Below are 18,223 nucleotides of genomic sequence, written 5' to 3' on the forward strand. Positions count from 1 at the left end.
AAATTTGATAAAATATGCATTTTAAAGAGCTTTTCATAAAAACAAGAAATGTAACAAAACTGGGCAAAGGGATGAGGGGGAAATGGGTAGGAATCTTTTTTTTTTTAAAGGAATTAAGAGTAAAGATTTTTAGATGCTGTTTAATGTATTGATTGAGAAGTAAGGGAAGATATAAAATTAGATATAAGGCATACAGACATATCTCCTAATCTCAGGAATAAACTGTGTTTTTGAAAATGTTTTAATAATCTTTAGTATACCAAGGGCGAAGATAATTCTTTTGTGGAAGGATCTTTTAGGTGAAAGTCAATAAAAATCTAAAAATAAGAAAAAATACCAGTTTTAATGGTATCATCAGAAATAGGCTATTTTGACTAGTAATATTCAGTCTTTTCCTCAAGTGTAGGTAAAGCTAGATTTCCCATTTCTTATTTTCCCATGATTTGAGTTCTTTTACTGTTCTTTTCAAAATACTTTTCAGTTCATACTCAGTCATGTTATTGGAAAAATGGACTTAAGGAGATGTTGAAAGCTGTTTATAAAAAGTCTCTGAACTGGTTCCTTCATGAGTGCCATTTTTATTGACTAATTTTAGGGATTTTTTTTAAATGGAAACTATTAAAATATAATTAAAATTTTCCATAAGTAAAATTACATAGGGAAAGGATCATAAGCAAATACATTACTAACAGTGGTTGTATTTGTGAAAGGACTTTGTATATTTTCTTTTCACATCTCCAAGTTTCCTTGTAATAAGATTTTTATATGTTTTTAACACCAATAGCCAATTTATTTTTAAAAGTAATACTCCTGATGTAAGAATCAGTCTTAAAATTTTCTAACGTTGTCTTATTTAATCTAGCATCTACTGGATTTTTAAAATATACAGTACATTTTTAAAATATACCACTTCAAAGTAGGATGTAATTAAACATAGTATTGCAAATCTCAAATAATACACTTACACTTGATGCCTCTGCCTTGGCAGCGAACCTGGCTTATCTTGGTAGTGATAATGCTGCTTCAGTCTTCATTGTAAGCCCCTTACAGGTACTGCCTCACCGCGATGGGTAGAGTCATTACTCCTTAGTAGGATGCTTAAATTGCAAAAGACAACTTCTTCAGGAAGACACCTTGAGTCATGATAACACATCTCGTCTTCACTATCAGCCTTTTCTGATTTTAGAAGTACTCATGGAACCTGAAAATTACTTGTCCGCTGGTGGGTTTTGTTTGTTTTTCAGATTCAACACTAAAAAGTAGTGAGACACTAAGAGTAAATGATAGCTGCACTTACCAAAGGTTGTCCTTAAATGATTTTGGAGGGAATTCACTACTGTGTTATTAAATTGAGAATTTTTTTCTTCTACAATCATAGATCTGTAAAACAGTCACTTTTTAATATAGATCTTGTTATTTACCACATTAATGCAGCTACAAAGCTTCTGCATTTATTAATTAATACATCTATTCTACATTAATCCAGCCATCTAGTGAGAGAAATCTGCGTCATAGTGTCCTGCCACAGTCCCCCAGAGCGTATTATCTTGCACCTCATCTGTGAAGCCTAGAAGAATGGTTTATTGTAAGGTTCTGTGTTAAGTAGTACAATTGAAATCACAATGTTTTAACAATTATTTTATATAAATGCATTGGATGCTTACATCATAACTATAGTGTGCTAGACAGTGTATCACATCAAGGTGTTTTGGGGGGGATTTCTCACCTGTCGTGTCAGCATTGTGTCACAGTCATGAGATCATGGGAAGTCGGGTAAGTAACTAGACGTGTGTTCTTCATGTTAGCATTGTAGTGCCACAAGAATAGATGGCGTGTAGCTGGTACCTCACCCCACAAGCATTCACATGCCTAACTCTTGGTTATCAAGTGCTGCATGTTTTGTGATACCCCATCCAAAAGAAGTTTTTCTCTTGTTATATCTGAAAATGCATTTTCTTCATCCTACAGCGAATTTTAAGAAGTAATTTTCAGCAACTTCAAATAAAATGGACCACCACCACTTGGACCTGTTTTAAAACTACCCCAAACATTTATAGTATGTTGACTATTCCAGTATGTGGGTTCCCATGTGCTTCAAAAACGTTTCTGTGGTTCACCAGATCACTGTGTTAATGGAATGTGAACTTGGTAAAAGTTCTAGGACAAAGGTAAGTGATAGGTATGCCATTGTATAAGGTTGGGTCAGAACTTGGGTTAGCTACCTCCCTTATAAAACAAAGACAAACATCCCTTGCTGTATAGTAGAAAATACTTACATTTTTATCCAATTTGACACCAATAAATTGTTTTCCATGGTTCCAGTATTACATGTTACACACAGATTTTGGCTTGTAATTGTCATGATCACTATTGTATAAAGGAAGAATGTTTTGTGGGAGTGATGTAGAGTTTAATTATAAGGTTTTCACTTCTCAGAGCAGCTTTCCTAAAAGAGGAACTCTGAACTTGGGACAAATATTGGCATTTCCTTGCCCTTACCTTTTTTCTGTGGTTCAGCTGTCTGTATAATTTCTCGTAACAATTATTGCAGGTGTGTCTCCAATAATCAATAGACAATTTAAGAGTGGGTGGGGCCAGGTGTGCACCTTTCTGTTGCAGGTAGCGTTTCCTCTAAACTTGTTACCATTTTGAACACTGGCAAAATGAAATGCTTCAGGTTGACTCGTGACATTTTGAAGCTTTGACTAGAAAGTGGAACTGAGCCTATATCATCACCTTGCCTCACTAGCAGCAGCAGCAGCAGCAGCAGCAGCAGCAGCCCCACTCAGCCAAGTCTGAGGATCTCATCAGATGAATTCCTGCTGAGAAAATAGGAGGTGGTTTGCCAGTTTGCAGGTTTGCCCGTTGACTCTCGGGTTAGTCACCCCTTTTCTATTTAGGAGCATTCTGTTGCAATTTTATTTTTGCTACAACTGAAAATACTTTGGCATAGCTACTTTCATTACTATTTCTTTTTTCCTTAATTCAGACATACCTTTCAGCTTAGAGTAACTGTTAATTGACTCGCACAGAATAGCAATGCCATTTGGTTACCTTTTTAAAAATGGAGTCATAATTTTTTCAGTGACATTTGGAGACACAACGACAATATAAACAAAAAACCTAACTGTACAAAACTACTGCTTGTACCTAAAACAATGTTTTGTTGTTGTCATTTTAGAATGTGAGGAAGGAAGATCCCAATAATTAAAATTTATTTGAGATCAATTACATATTCGATTGTTTTGTTTTTGGAGGGAGGGAAAGATTTAACCCAGATTCCCTGGGTAAAGCACAAATATAATTAAACTTGAGCAAATCTTTAACAATGTTGTTGGTTTCTTTAACATGTGACCACTTTGGACATTTTTATTTCCATAATATTCTTACGTAATGAAAGATTTTTCTTGATATTTCTTAAATTTCAGAGATTCAGCTGCAATAAGTCTTATGATGTGACTGACACTGTACAAATGTAAAAAATGAAGGTGTAGGAGGTTACTTTTCACCAGAAAAAGGATTTTTTGGGTTTTTTTTTTCAGTGAGTTATACCAGTTGTCCTGGGAAAGAGAATTATAATCGAAAGGAATGACAATTAGTGTAAGTATTCATTACATTATTTTGTGTGTGTGTGGTTTTAATTCATACTTGACTGAGCAGTTAGAGAAGACCATTTCTAGATACTCTAATCAAATGAATAGGCATCTGTACGTACACACTCACACTTGACCCTTAAAGTCCCAGAATTTAAATAAGCATTAATTTAATAATACCTGAGGTTCTGTTTTTATTTGTATTTCTGGAGCATCTACTGCCTTATATATTTTGGGGGTTTGTTTTTAAGCTGAATGAGCACAAAAGTCAAAAATAAACATCTAGTTACATTTAACAAGTGTAGAAACTAAAATTAAAGCCTCTGAGTGAGACTTGTTAATACAAGAGTTGACTACATTCAATATTAGGGACATTTAGATATTGAGTCTAAAATGGAAAGAAAAAATAACTCCTATGGTCCCTGGATAAGAGAGCTTACTACTTAAGTTTTCTTCACTTGTAAATACAGAATAAAATTCTATAAAAGATACTTTCAGAAACACGTCGATTAAATTTTGCTTTAACTATACTTCAGCTCCAGATTTGATTTTAATATATATCATTGGGTTGACCATTGCCTATGACTAGGGCAAGTCTCACAGTAGGTACTTAATCAGTATACCACAAAACAAAGTCATTTAAAGAATGTCTAAATTCAGATTTTTCTTGTGCTATTCAGAATGGTTCAAAAATAATTTGGAATCCCTGCAGAATCTATTAATTTGAGTCTGTGGAACAGTACCAAAATGAACCAGAAGTACTAGGTTCTTTTTATAGAAGAAAAAAGTTAAAATATGCATTTCTTATGAATTATCATAGTTTGGAATATGAATGACCTTCAATGAATTAACTCACTAAAAGATACTGGGGAAAAGATATCTTAAAATATTTGCATGGCAAATCTCTCAAAACTAAAGTTAAACAGCTTTGTAAACCCCCCACATAGGGGAAAGAAATAGTTAAAATTCTACGAGACATAGTTTCTTGTTTTTAGTCTGTGAATGTAGCAGTTTCTAAAGGCAAGGAAGAGTCCTCTGAATATCACTTTCATGCCTCCAGATTGTTCTTACTGGATGCTCCCCCCTCTGAAGGTATTGAGTTTTATACAACAGTCCAGGATTCAAGGAAAGCCTTGCTTGTCCAAACAGAGCATCATTCCATCACTCCTCTCTCAGCCACCCACCCTGCTCCCCCAAAAAAGAAAAGGAGTACTGATTATACTTAGAAAAGATTTTTTTTTGTATTTAATGTGGTGAACGTATATAGTTAACATTACTATTGAACTAAACATCTGTAATTTCATAGAATGAAACAAATTAGTCATCTGTTAATGGTTACTATCCACTAGGTACATCTGAGGTTGTAGAATATTGGGCATGTAGACATTTGAGTAGACACTGTCAGCAGGAAACATAAATCTCACACAAGATGTAATCAAAAGTTATTTCAAACAAATTATCCTATCAATTAACTTTCTGTAGTAACATCAGCTTCATGGAGTATTATGTTTTAGCAACAAACAGTGATGGTATGTGGATGTGAGCATGTCATTACAAACATGATGCAGTAAATAGAGCATATTGAGGTCACAGCCTTTCTGTAGAAAGGGATTTAATTGACAATCTTTCAACCATAGTGTATAAACATCAAAATAGTTCTATCATAAGAAATAGTATTTAACAACATAGCTTTAAAATAAAAATACTTTAAAAATCAGCTTTAATGAGATTAAGTTTATTTTTAAAGAATCTTTAGAATGAAATATATATTTCTTGCTTTTGGTTTTCCTACATTTTCCCAGCATAACCCCTACCTTCACCCTATCCTAGTCTATTATTAATAAAGTAGTGCAAAACATTGCAGCAATTTCAACCAAACTTAGTGCCCTACCAATTCGGGGCGAAGTAAGACATTCTCACCAAATTATTTCTCTTTCCAGAGGTACACTCCCTTGATATAACAGGAAGCCAGGTAGAAAAACTACCGTAAGAATCTTGGGAATGCAATTTTTTAAATATAGATTCTATAGTAAATAGTGAAACATTTTTAAAGGCAAACTTCCCCACCCCAGAAGCAGTTTATTTTACAAAATAGATTTTCATGCATTCATATTATCAACAATGATTATTTTTTCTATAAATGAATGTAATGAAACACTGGCATATCACATAACACTGCATTCTCCTCTACATTAAAATTCACACTAATACAAAAATCATAGTATGCACTAAAGCATTTCAGTAACCTAATGAGACAGCAGATACTTTATTTTTCTGTGAGAACACTTGAGTATTAAGTATTTTTAGATACACAGGTATAATCTGACAACAAAAGCAATATGAATGTAATTTGCTAGTATGTTTGACTACTGAAATTCTGCTAAGTTGCTAACTGGGTACAAATTAAAGTAGTAGTAGATATAAAAATTCAGATAGGCAATTATAAACCTGGCAGTATTTATGTGTAATCCAGTAGAGATATTAAGGTTTTAGATGGAATGATAGAAGATTTGGAAGTTATATTTGTAGGATTTCAGAGTGTAGAAGATTCTTTTGAGGGGGTGAATATACCTTCGCTCATTAGCTTAAAATCAGCTTAGTGATATCTAAATACTTTGCTCAGGAATAAACATTGGGATCTGAAAACAGAATTTATGTTAAATTGAAATACATCTGTTCCATTATTCACGTTTTGGGACTCCCGCCCCCACTTTTGAAATGTATAAAACATAGAAAACTGTAATGAATTACTTTTCAGATAAAAATAGTCACATTTAAAAAAACTTTAAAATCAAATGGACATTTACATGTTATGTTGATTTAATCAGAGCAAAGCATTTAATCTAATCTAGTTCTTCCATGTGCGATTAGGGAGTGTTATCTCCCAGTGTATCCATTCTTCCATTTGTTGATCCAATGTGTCATATTATTGTCCACAGCTAACAAGGCTTTCACACAGCAGTAAGTAAACCTTTATCAAATTGATTCTGTACAATGGAAGTATATTTTCAAAGACATATGCCCTTGTACACTATTTACAAATTCTCTTGATCATGATAGGGAAAAAAAGCAAAATAAATAAAAAGCAGAAAGAAAGGAAATGCTGCTGAGGCTTGAAGGCTTTTTCTTTTATCTTCCCAAACAGATGCTAGGCTCCTCCGAGCTGGGAGCTGGCTAGCCGAGGTTGTTTTTCTTCCTTTTACATGGGCTATGAGAGGGATCTGGTTTCAGCTCTTGGTATTGCACCTGTTTAAACAGAGTTCAGAGAAAGACTGGTCAGGTGGCCACTTTCTGGCAAAGGAAGGAAAAGCAAAGGAATGAAAGACTGCTTGGAGGAAAACAGTGCTCACTGGAAGATGTATGACATCTGCAGCTGGGATGCTGAAAACAATAGAATGATACAGCAAGAGATGGAAGGGAAATCCTGCCAGAAACTACCCGCGAGCCCTGATGTGAACTTTGGTAACAGACTGGAGTTTTCACTGCCCATAAGACATTCAAAATGGAAACCATCTCCATCTATTTATTCTGAAGGGACAGATAATGGTTCTTTGCAAGTTATTGTTTTGTTAACATAGGTTTAATCTCCATCCAGCTCACCCTCATGTCTGCTACTAAATCAAAAACTCAACTGAAACAAAGGAAAAATGTAAGTGTAACACAGCTTCAAGATTTTGATAAAATCATTTTTCATTTTACTCTGAAAATAGTTGATGATTAATGGACAATAATTAACCTCAAAGGATGTTAAAGAATTGAGGTGTGCCATAGTCTTCAAAAAGCCATCACTCTTCCCCCCTCACCAACTCCAAAATATGCACCTTTAAAATTCATTTAATTTGTGCAAATTGTGCAAAGAAGTGTTTTTCTCCCAAGTGTCCACTGGCACACTTGGCTTTCATCATCTGATATTCCCATTTCCTCCCTTCCGGTAATGGTGACCTCCCTTTAGAGACCCCAGCTGAACCTCCCTTGGATACTTGCCCCTGACGGCTCTGGTAGGTTCTCTGTGCAATCCGCCCTCATTCCCCATTCTTCTCTACAAGTTCTAGGTTAGCTCTCCAAGCAGGCTAAGTTTCTGAATGGCAAAATCTGCCACAGGGTTTATTAACTTTACCTGTCTCCTCTTAAAAGGATATAAAAGTTAAAAATTAATGGTACACTAAATCAAAATAATAATGAAATCTACATACCACTTGTACATCTGAAGGAACTCTGGAAAGGAAGTCAAGTAGTTCGTTGTTGTCAATTGCATAGGGACATCGAAGTTTTTTTGTAAATTTATTGATGCCTGAAAAAGTAGCAGATCCAACATTATTGAAATCTCCAAAGTCTGGAACTACAGAAAACACATTTCCGGCAAATGTATCAAAGTGATTCAAAGACCAGATTAAGCAGTCCTTTAGCCTTGACCGAATGAACCAATACACCCAATTTTCTCCCTCCTTCCTTCCATTCCTTCCTGTCTCTTCGTTCCCGTCTCTCCTTTTTTTGTCCCTTTCCTCTCTCCTTCCCATCCCAATGGCTGCTGTTTTTCTCTTTGTACTTCAGTGACTTCCTTTGCAGAAAAAAGGCTTTCTATTTGAGAAACAAAAGGCACCTGGCAAGAATGAGCAATGGCCGTATTTGCTTTTACCCCTCAGTGTTACAGATTGGAAGCTTTGCTTTAGTGTCCCATTAGAGATGGAACTTGTCTTTCTACATTTTGGACTGAGATGGTCTTTAAGGCAAGAAGTCTTATTTATTGGTTTCCCGTTTTTCAAAAGATAAACTTTTTCTGATTGTGTGTGCATACACTGTATGCATGCTAAATGTTCAGAAGACACTTCACCTTGTTTATTTCAAAACAACTTTAAATGTGTATCATCTTTGAGCTAGGACCTAAATAGACATTTATCCAAAGAGGGCATAAAGATGGCCAACAGGTACATGAAAAGATGCTCAACATGACTAATCATCAGGGAAATGTAATCAAAACCACAATGACATATCACTTCCCAACTGTTAGAATAGTTATTATAAAAAAAGGAGGAAGTGTTGGCGAGGATGAGGAGAAAGAAAATCTTTGTGCACTGCTGATGGGATTGCGACTTGGTGCAGCCACTACAGAAAACAGTATGAAGCTTCCTCAAAAAATTAAAAATAGAACTACAATATCATCAGGCAATCCCACTTTTGAGTATCTGAAGAAAATGTAAACACAAACTCAAAAATATATGTACACCTATGTTCATTTAGCATTATTTATAATAGCCAAGATACGGAAACAAAATTGTCCACTGATGGACGGATGAAGAAAATGTGATATATGTATACATATTTATACATACACATATAATTGTTATTCAGCTATAAAACTGAATGAAATCTTGCCATTTGTAACTACATGGATGGGCCTTGGGGCATTATATTAAGTGAAATAAATCAGACAGAGAAAAACAAATACCGTATGATCTCACATGTATAACCTAAAACTAAAACAAGCTCATAGATATAAAGAACAGATTGGTGGGGCAGCTACCAGAAGAGGGGGTTGGGTGGTGGGTGAAAGGGGTCATAAGGTACAAATTTCCAGTTATAAAATAAATAAGTCATGGGGATATAATGAACAGTATGGTGACTTGTTAATAATATCACAGTGCATATGTGAAAGATGCTGAGAGTATATCTTAAAAGTCCTCATCACAAAACTGTTTCCATTTCTACATCTCCGGCATTGGGATTTTTAGAAACCAATTTTCCTTTTAAATTACACAAAATATACATTTAATGCTTGCAAAAGATGCTGCCATGTTTGACTCACTTGGATCACTTCTTGGATTAGAACGGCCAAGAAACATGAGCGACAAACTATCTACCCATACTAAATTATTCAACAGTTCATCCTCTGTAATACCTCAAGAGTCAATGTGGATAAAGGGTCACCGCAGGTAGAACTGGAGCTATTATACAAATAAAAAATTTAAAGACATAGGAATGCCAAAATAATGTATAAAACTAGAAGTATCTCTCCTATGTATTCCATAGCATAATGTAGAATTTCAATGGGATAAGTCTATTCTTTTAAATTTATATTTCACTTAAATTACCAAACCTCTGCATATAAAATATATGACTAAAGAGCTTGATAAGAAATCAACAGTCTAGTAGAACCTAGGCCGTACACTAGAGCATCTTGGCTCTTTTTTAGGGTGTGCAGCAGAAAAATTTTGTTCTGCAATCGTGATTTTTTTTCCCTGTGTCCCTATGTGAGACCCATCTGAACTTTCTGGTTAATATTTCAGCAATCACCTACCACTAAAGATATACTGTTCTTGCTTTATTTCATTGGATGAAATAAGGCCCAAACACATTCTCTAAAAATTACGTTTAAGACAGTGAGCCAGTGAGGCTGCCCCAGGTTACACAGCCAGATGTCCACCATGGGCTCCAGTTTCTGAGAACCTGGGAAACAAAATCAGGGGTTCGCCGCAACTGAGATGGCAGGTCTGACCCTAGGTTGGTTAGAGGCAATAAACTGCCACACTTCACGCCCTACCCTAATTCCTTCACTAAAACAGCATCTGTTTTAAATATCAGAAGAGGGAATAAAAGAGGAGGGCTTGAACATACAATAAGGAAATAAGAACATGGTAGAAAATGCCTCTTCCCTAGCATGGTGAAAGCACTGTCTTAGTTGAAACTGTTTCTTTAAACTATAGAAATTAAGAAAAGGAAAAATAATAAGCATTCCCCCTACCCTTCTCTCCCTACCCCGGATACAAAGGTAACGTCAGTTATGGTGAAGGTTAAGAGGCCTTAACTCATGATATGAAAAGAGGCCAAAAAGAACAGGGAGATAAGAATCTTAAAACTGGAGGGCTTGGAGACATCAGACCCCCTCCTCACTTTATTCCAGCGTATTGCTTTAAAAGCCTTAAAAAGAAAACAACGAAACAGTCTCTCTGATCTTTCTGCTTTCAGCGTAAGCATGTGTTTTCTGGAGTTAAGACCCATTTTGGTTCTTTGTTATTTTGCATAGGTTTAGCAGTCTTAGATATATGGAGGCCAAGGACAAGTGGAGAACTTTCCTACCCATCTACCCATTTGTACACGCACACGCACGTGCATGTGCGTGTGTGTGTGTGGTTAATTGTTGTACTTTTATATATTAGTTAGTCTTGGAGGTTAAGAATTGAATTTTTCAAACCAAGAACTTTGTCAGATGGGGGGAAAAACTCAAAACTAGGAATAATGCTGAAACTTGGTCCATGAGAATGATTGGTCTGCAGCATAATTGCATTAAAAATTAGGACCCCAAACTATCACCTTTAACTTGGGTTTTTGCAGAAGCCTTCTTATTTCAGACACATCAAACAGGTTTCTTGTTTTTGAGCAGCCTGGCAGTGCCAAGGACCCTTTCCCTGCATCCTAAAGGTGACCTCTTAAGCAGGCGGCCATATATAGTACCATGTTTGTGGACACCTCCACAAGACAAAGTACCATAGCACAAAAGCATATTGTCCTAAATGCACCATATGGATCAAAATGCCTCTGTTTATGTTTAAGTGGTAAAAATAAATCAGAGTGATATCTAGAGAAGCTACTCTTTGATATATGAAGAATCTGCACAACTACATGTTTATAGTATGATGGAGCCTATGGTGCCAGACAAGAAAAATGCATTTTGCAGGTAGACCTAAATCTTTATACTGTTGTGATTTTTAACCAACCTGTCTCTTTTCATCATGGAGTAGCTTCATGACCGTAAATATAGGAAACTACTGACAGTGTAATTCATCCCTTAAAAATAGTTTGTTCTTAGCAGCTAAGACAGTTAAAAAATAAAATAAAAAAAGGTTTTACTTACCCCACACAAGGACAATGTATCTCAGCGGAATGAGATACAGGATGACTGTGAACACACAGAGGGCTACGATGGCCAGCCAGCTTAAGAACGGGACCGTCCAGTTGAAAGTACTGAATGAGAAATTAACACATTAGCAATCTGGCATTTCTTATCAGACAGCGAGGAAGGCCCCAAAGACACCTAAGGAAAATATGAAAATGTATGTCTTCTAATTTCCTGGTAATATGTGTTATATTCGCTTGGGGTGGAGTTCATCCTGGACAGTTTTTGCTCTAAAAAGGATGATCGTTAAGAGGTTTTCTTCCAAAACTGTACCTCAACATAACACTTAGGAGTTATTCCTTAGCAATGAAGCATGTGGCTTGCTTGTTGTGTCTCTCTAGGTCAAATGTGTCCTAATTTTTTTTTTCTTTAAGTAAAAGAACCAAAGTTGAATCAATCTGATTGTCTTGTTTTCAGTTACTCTTAAGGTCTGGCTTTTCTCTCTTTGTCTTTTTCCTTTGATGGCCAGAGTGAGAGTCCTGTAGCTGTTGCCAGGTGAAAGATCATGGCTTCCCTCCCTTACTGCCACCTGTGCTTCCCTTGGTTCTGCTGTTTGTGGAGAGAACAGAAGGCTGAAGGTCTGCTTGCTTTGCTGTGGCTCAGCTCAGAGCCATCTATCACACTGTCCCAAGTGTGAGGGCACTGGCTCTTCACTCAGAAAACACTCCTGGGCAGCTTCTCTGAAGGGCTCCCTGTGTTCCTTCTCTTGGAAGAATAAATATCAAAGAATCTTCAGCAGTGTACCTAATGTTAAAGGAAACAAAACTGCCCTTTTCTATTCCCATAATGCATTATGGAATCTAAATCTAAACTATGACACCTGCCCCTCCCAATAAGGAGATGCAATTCAAGAAACTTCTGGAATGAATATAACAAGATGTGGTAATTATAGAGCCTTTCACTTTGCACTTAAAGACTGCTTCTGAATCTGCTTTCTGGATAGATATTCCATGTGACCTATCTGGATAGCTATCCCATGTGACCCTAGCGGAATTTCTCTTTATTTTAAATATTCAAAAGATTATTGTGCAGAAAAGATAGCTCCTACAAGACTCACTGGATCCTACGCCATGCTTATATACCTCATCCTATACTTACACATGTATCACTACTATACCTATGGTAAGTGCTTCAAAACCCAGTTTACCCCAAAGGCTGGTCCACGGTCAGGTTCTAGTCATAATCTTCAACTGGCCATGATGTTTTCCAGCCAAGCACTTGTTCAGAGGTCTCCTTACACCCAGAGCTGTAAAGAAACCTCTTCCCCTCAGGCATTCACTAGGTTGACCTAAGCGCTGACCGAGCATCCTCTGTTATGAGATGCTGCTGTCAGGTATCAACACACAGTGTACCTCAGAGAGAGGACAACACTCAATAGGGAAATGCCCTGCTTAGGACTTGCCCCTGTGTTTCAGTGGACAGAATGAAGAAAGCAGGGGAACTTTCCTAGAGATGGAGAAAAAACATATCAAATGGAAGAAGGAAAGAGAAAAAGATGGGAATCAATTTTCGGAAGTCTGAGACTGAATGTTGCTTAGAGGCACATTTGGGAGTGAGTGGAAGGCTGTTTTGTCTAATATGCTATGAGAAAGGAAACAGCATCTATGCATGTGTGGAAATGTATTAAACAAAAACTTATATGAAATAAGATGCATTTAATCCCTTGAAACATGAAAGGCACCACATGAACGACTTACACCTTTAGTTTAAATAATTTACTTCTCTCAAATTCTATGTATGCCCAAGGAGCCAAAGCTGCAGAACACCTTTGGTTATGAAAAATAAGCAATGAATAGATATATGAAACTGGGAAAAGGTAGGCTTAACTGGATATAAGACGCCCTTCCTTGACTAGACCATTTAGCAATCATCATGTAGACCAATTTTACATAGTTTAGTAGTATGGGGTCTTGGTATACTTTTTTACTGAAAAATCAATTGTTGTAAATCACCTTATTGTTTTTATAATAAACAGTTGTTTTTAAAACTGTAGTAGTAAAAGGAATTATTTGAAGTAAAACATGAGTACTATAAAATTAAGAAAGTGTAAGTTCCATAATTTTTCATTAGATATCAATGAAGTTATATGTCCTTATTTTTAAAAAAAAAATTGAAGGTGATTCTTCTTAATTTTTTAAAAATTCTGTGCGCTTTTAAATGACAAGCCTTATTTAATCTATAATTGTGATCTCAGCTATATAAATACACAACTTTGAAAGTATACTTTGGCAAGGTGCTATATATAATATGATTTTTAAAAAAATTTAGAGTAACTTGGAAAAATAACCCAACCAGTAATATAAGTGTCTTGATTACCTGAGACCCTCATTTCGTTTCGTTTAGTTTTTCTATCACAATTTCATATTCTGTTTAAGAACAAAGTCTTTTACTGTGAAAATGTGCTAAAATTTAGGACCATGTTATTTCTTCAAAGCTACAAGTATGACTTCTTTCCAACCAATATGTTCTAAATTTCAGAAAGGAAATTGACAGAACTTTCTTAAAACCAAAGACTGGCAGAAACAGTAAATAATGATGAAACCAAGCAATAGATCACCCAGAAGGAGTGTCCCCTGCCAAAAACAATGTGGCATTTCACCCTCTGAGAAACAAATGGACACTCTGCCCCACAGAAGGCCGAAGCTCACATGTCAGCATCACTTACTTCTTTATCCTTTCGCCAAAGGAAGCCACTTCATCTAGGATGTTCTGGACACTGATACATACCTCCTGGATGGCATAGATTTTATTTATAAACCCCTTTTTTTCACTGTCCTAAAACATAAAAAGAGAGGTTATGTATGAGTAATGTTATTCTTTAGTGCTTGAATTCTTTGACTTGTCTTTTACATTTTTAAACTTAAATAAACTTTATGTCTGCATATACAGGGAGCCCGAGAATTTCAGGATACAAAGGGAGGTGGAGGAGGAAGAGCAGCCAGCATTACAGTGTGCTAGTATAAAGGTGGCTGCAAAGCAGGAGACTCGGATTCTGTTGCTTCTGCTCTGATGAAGAGAAATATTTCAGCCAGGGGGAGGCAGGATATAAAGGTGTAAGAGAAGTCATGTCTCAGGATGACCAAATCCAGAATCTATGCTGACCCTGGACCCACCACGACTCACAACTTAGCAGACCCAGTTTTTTTTACCCTACCCACACACCTAAGTTTGGTCTTAGCTCCAGATATTTCAACAACAGAGAATGCTGGATACAAATGAAAGGACTTGTGAGGAATGAAAACTGCAAAAACATGACACGGTCAATGGAAATCCATCAAGTGGACACTTCTTAGTACCTTACATAGATGATATAAACAGCAAGCCCGGCCCCCCTAGAGGAACAATAGTCACAGACTTCATACAGTAGCATATGCTGTGTTAGTCAGGGCTCTAACTTAACATTCCCCCCGCCCCCCCGTACTTAGTTTTTCATTTTTAAACTTATGCTGGATTTACGCAAACTGGTGTGCTCCAGGGAACAGGTGGATGGGGATTGAGTATAAAGCACCCAGAGAGTGGTGTGAGCCTGGGGGAGGTGTGTACATTTTGTAATTTTAGACCCAGAGGAAGAAATAGTGGTGGCCTTTCACGACTGAAAATTCTGCTTAGTAGCCTGGCATCACAGGCCCTTGCCTAGGCTGTCTGGTGGAGACTATCCAACCCCGATTCCATGACTCCATTCCTCCATGCCAGCTTGAATATCTATGAAAATGTAGATCCAATTTCATTACTTTAACTTCTTTTGAACACTTGTACACTGTGCCAGAACACTTGAGACCTCACGTGGCAGTTACTGCTTGCTGAAAGCAGCCAGGAAGCTAGAATAATAATGTCGTCATGTTGCACATTTACATACTGACTTTCATTTCAGAAGAGTCTAAAGCACTTTGCACTGGGAACACTTGGCTGAGGCTGGCATCCTGCCGCCTTAGAAACCTGGGGCAAGTGAGTGACAGGTGTGCTTGTGGCGTCCAAGGATAACAAGGTGCGGTGGCGCTGAGGACATGGAGGCCAGTTCTATAACATGATCTTTAGATGCCAGAACATAGGTCCTTTGTTTTTAATTTGGTTCCCATGGGAGATACTGCCTACATTATTCATCTTGCTTATGCCACAATGGACTAGCAGACAACGAGGCAGATGAGATGCATAAGGCTCAGGGTATAAGGGAAAATTACGTATTCTCAGAGTCCCCAGTATCTTCAAAAGTCATCCTTCTTTTGTCATCACAGATGGGTTCATCAATTTCTTGACTTTTTTCCCTCCCCAGTAATAAAACAAAACGTGGCATTTCACTGACTCAGTTTTACACATTAGAATAAAATGGGTAACCAGTGACTCTTTCTAGTTCCTTTCATCATTACGGAATCGGTCTGCTCTAATCATCCCCATGGTTTTCGGGGTTCTCTCTCAAGCACTGGCTAAGTTCACTTACGCCTATGAAGTAGAGTGCTCTTATAAATATTTTTCCACATACAGAATAAATCAAGCTGGAGCCGAAGCAGGCTAGTTATACAATGAAAGTTCATGGAGAATAACATCTTACCAGTTTGAAATTAAGATGTGAAAAATATTTCTTTCACAATAGCAATAAAGTATATAAAATACTTAGGCATAACCTTAACAAGAAATGTTCAGAATCTATATAAAGGAAACAGACATACTGTGTTTCTGCACTGGGACACTGAATATTAAAAGAATGTATTCTTTTTTTCAGTTGCATATACAGGTTTAATGCAATTTCAAGCAAATCGCAATGTGTTTAGAGTGAAATGTGAAAATTTGATAAAGTGTATTTGCAATTTGTTTGGCAGAATAAAGTGAGACTAAGCAAGAAATTTTTGTAAAAGAGAAATAATGAGAAGGCATTTATTGTACCAGATATTTAAGTCATTAAAATATGAAAGATGAACACTGAAGGAGAGATTGGTGTGTGATAAAGCACCATCATAAATCCATCATAATGTTACTGGTAATTGTGTTAACTATTGGCAGAAAATTATGTTAGATCCTACCTTAATAGATTCTCCATTCTATTTGTAATAGCTCAAAACTACCTTAGCATTTCCCTCAGACAGATAGCCTCAATACATTCCAGACTGATTAAAAAGCGAAAAGCTAAGCAAATTATAAAAACAAGAAAATATAGGTAAGTTATTTACCGACCTTGGAATAGGAAAGAACTCACTAAACATACATGCACTAAAGGAAATCACAAAGGAAAATAACGGATAGCAAAAGTTACATAAAATTAAAAATATGTCAAAAGTCATAAATTTAAAAGGCTAAGTGGGAAAAACATTATTTGTCATATTTGTCAAATCAAAGGGATAGGATTTCTAATATAGTCAATAGCATCTGAAAAAACTATTGTAGTTTTGTTTTTAATAACAAAGAAAAAACCACTAACATTATGGTACATGCAATTGATAGACATGAAATCACAAAATATTGTTTAAAGAGAATATTTAATGAAAACAAATGCTTGTAGTCTAATAGAAATTAAAAAAGCAGAAGTGATATAAAGTATAATCTTAACTTTTGTTTTTTTAAATGAGCAGGTTGGAAAAAGGGTGAAGAGGATATGTCAAAATATTAAAAGTAATGGAAGTTTTCTTCATACTTTCCTGTAATATTCATTTTTTTTGCAATTAATGTGTTTTACTTTGATACTCATATTCTCCGATATCACTATTAAAGGAGCGTGGGTAGAAGAAATAGATGAATTGGTACTTATTGAGCATGTCTTACATGGTTTATTTACCTTTTTTTCTTACATTATTTTCATACCTATCTTAATTATTTTTAGAAAGAGGTAGAATATATGTAGACACTCACTGAGCACTGTAAAGTGCTTTTCACATAGTTCATTCAATGCACACGACCTTTCTATAATGTATTTTACTTCAGTGTACAACTGAGGCTCAGAGAGGACTGACAGAGCTTGGATCAGAATTACAACTGGCCAACTCCAGAGTCTGTCCAATGTGTACCATGAGATCCTTCCATTCTACTCAGGAAGGCTTCAGTTCCTATCCAGAATCCAGCTACACAAGAAGGCAAGACTTGAAAGCATTTAGAAACTTATATTGTAAATGCTGTGATCAGCAAGAAAATGAACTCCAAAAACAATTCAGTAGTGGGAAGTGAAAGGTGTGATAGAAACCACTAGATTTCATTTCAATACAGGGGTGGGAAAAGAAGGTTTACTGTGCCATTGTAACATTCTTCTGAATTCATAGAGCTATTGTAATAATCATAACTTGTATGTCTTTCCCATATAAACAACTGTAAACCTCTTTTTGCCCACCCCTTTGTTACTGTGTGCTAAGGCAGTGAGCCATGATTAAATGTAAGACCTACATGAATAAGAATAAGATGTGTTATTTAAGGCATTTCTAAGACCATATGTAGTAGATACTTTAAAATCTAAAGTGTTGATATATAATTATTGGCTAAGGAGCTTTAAAAATCTGCTCATTCTTTTCTTTGCTTCTTCTGCACTTTCACCTCATCCCATAACCCCTCACCCATGGCTACCAAAAAACAAAATGAGATAGTCTGCAATATTGGCCAAGTTTTGAAAAGCAAATGCTTTGGGATAAAATTTTTATTTTAAAATCTCTTTCATCAAATTCTATATTCTTCCACTGTGGTCTCCAACCAATGAAGTAATTACTCTTTATATACAGTATATGACCCAGAACTGCAATAGGTAATGGAATTGCTCTGGGTTGCA

General features: G+C 36.1%; 1 protein-coding gene across 3 annotated transcripts in view; it reads right to left on the reverse strand.

Moving 5' to 3' along the window:
* Positions 1 to 4,855: 4,855 nt before the first annotated feature.
* The window catches only part of MCTP1 (multiple C2 and transmembrane domain containing 1), a 457,836-nt gene continuing 444,468 nt past the window's right edge, over positions 4,856 to 18,223 (reverse strand). For all 3 annotated transcript variants that reach the window (XM_054578606.1, XM_054578607.1, XM_054578605.1), the window contains 4 exons: positions 14,150 to 14,259; positions 11,443 to 11,552; positions 7,787 to 7,884; positions 4,856 to 6,839 (listed from right to left, as the gene is read on the reverse strand). In XM_054578606.1, the coding sequence (XP_054434581.1) occupies positions 6,768 to 6,839; positions 7,787 to 7,884; positions 11,443 to 11,552; positions 14,150 to 14,259 (390 nt within the window). In that variant the 3' untranslated portion in view covers positions 4,856 to 6,767. The remainder of the gene's footprint in view (positions 6,840 to 7,786; positions 7,885 to 11,442; positions 11,553 to 14,149; positions 14,260 to 18,223) is intronic.

The sequence above is a fragment of the Pteronotus mesoamericanus genome, unplaced genomic scaffold (genome assembly GCF_021234165.1).
Source record: "Pteronotus mesoamericanus isolate MK-2021 breed Mesoamerican mustached bat unplaced genomic scaffold, CSHL_Meso_final contig_50, whole genome shotgun sequence".
Classification (NCBI taxonomy): Eukaryota; Metazoa; Chordata; class Mammalia; order Chiroptera; family Mormoopidae; genus Pteronotus; species Pteronotus mesoamericanus.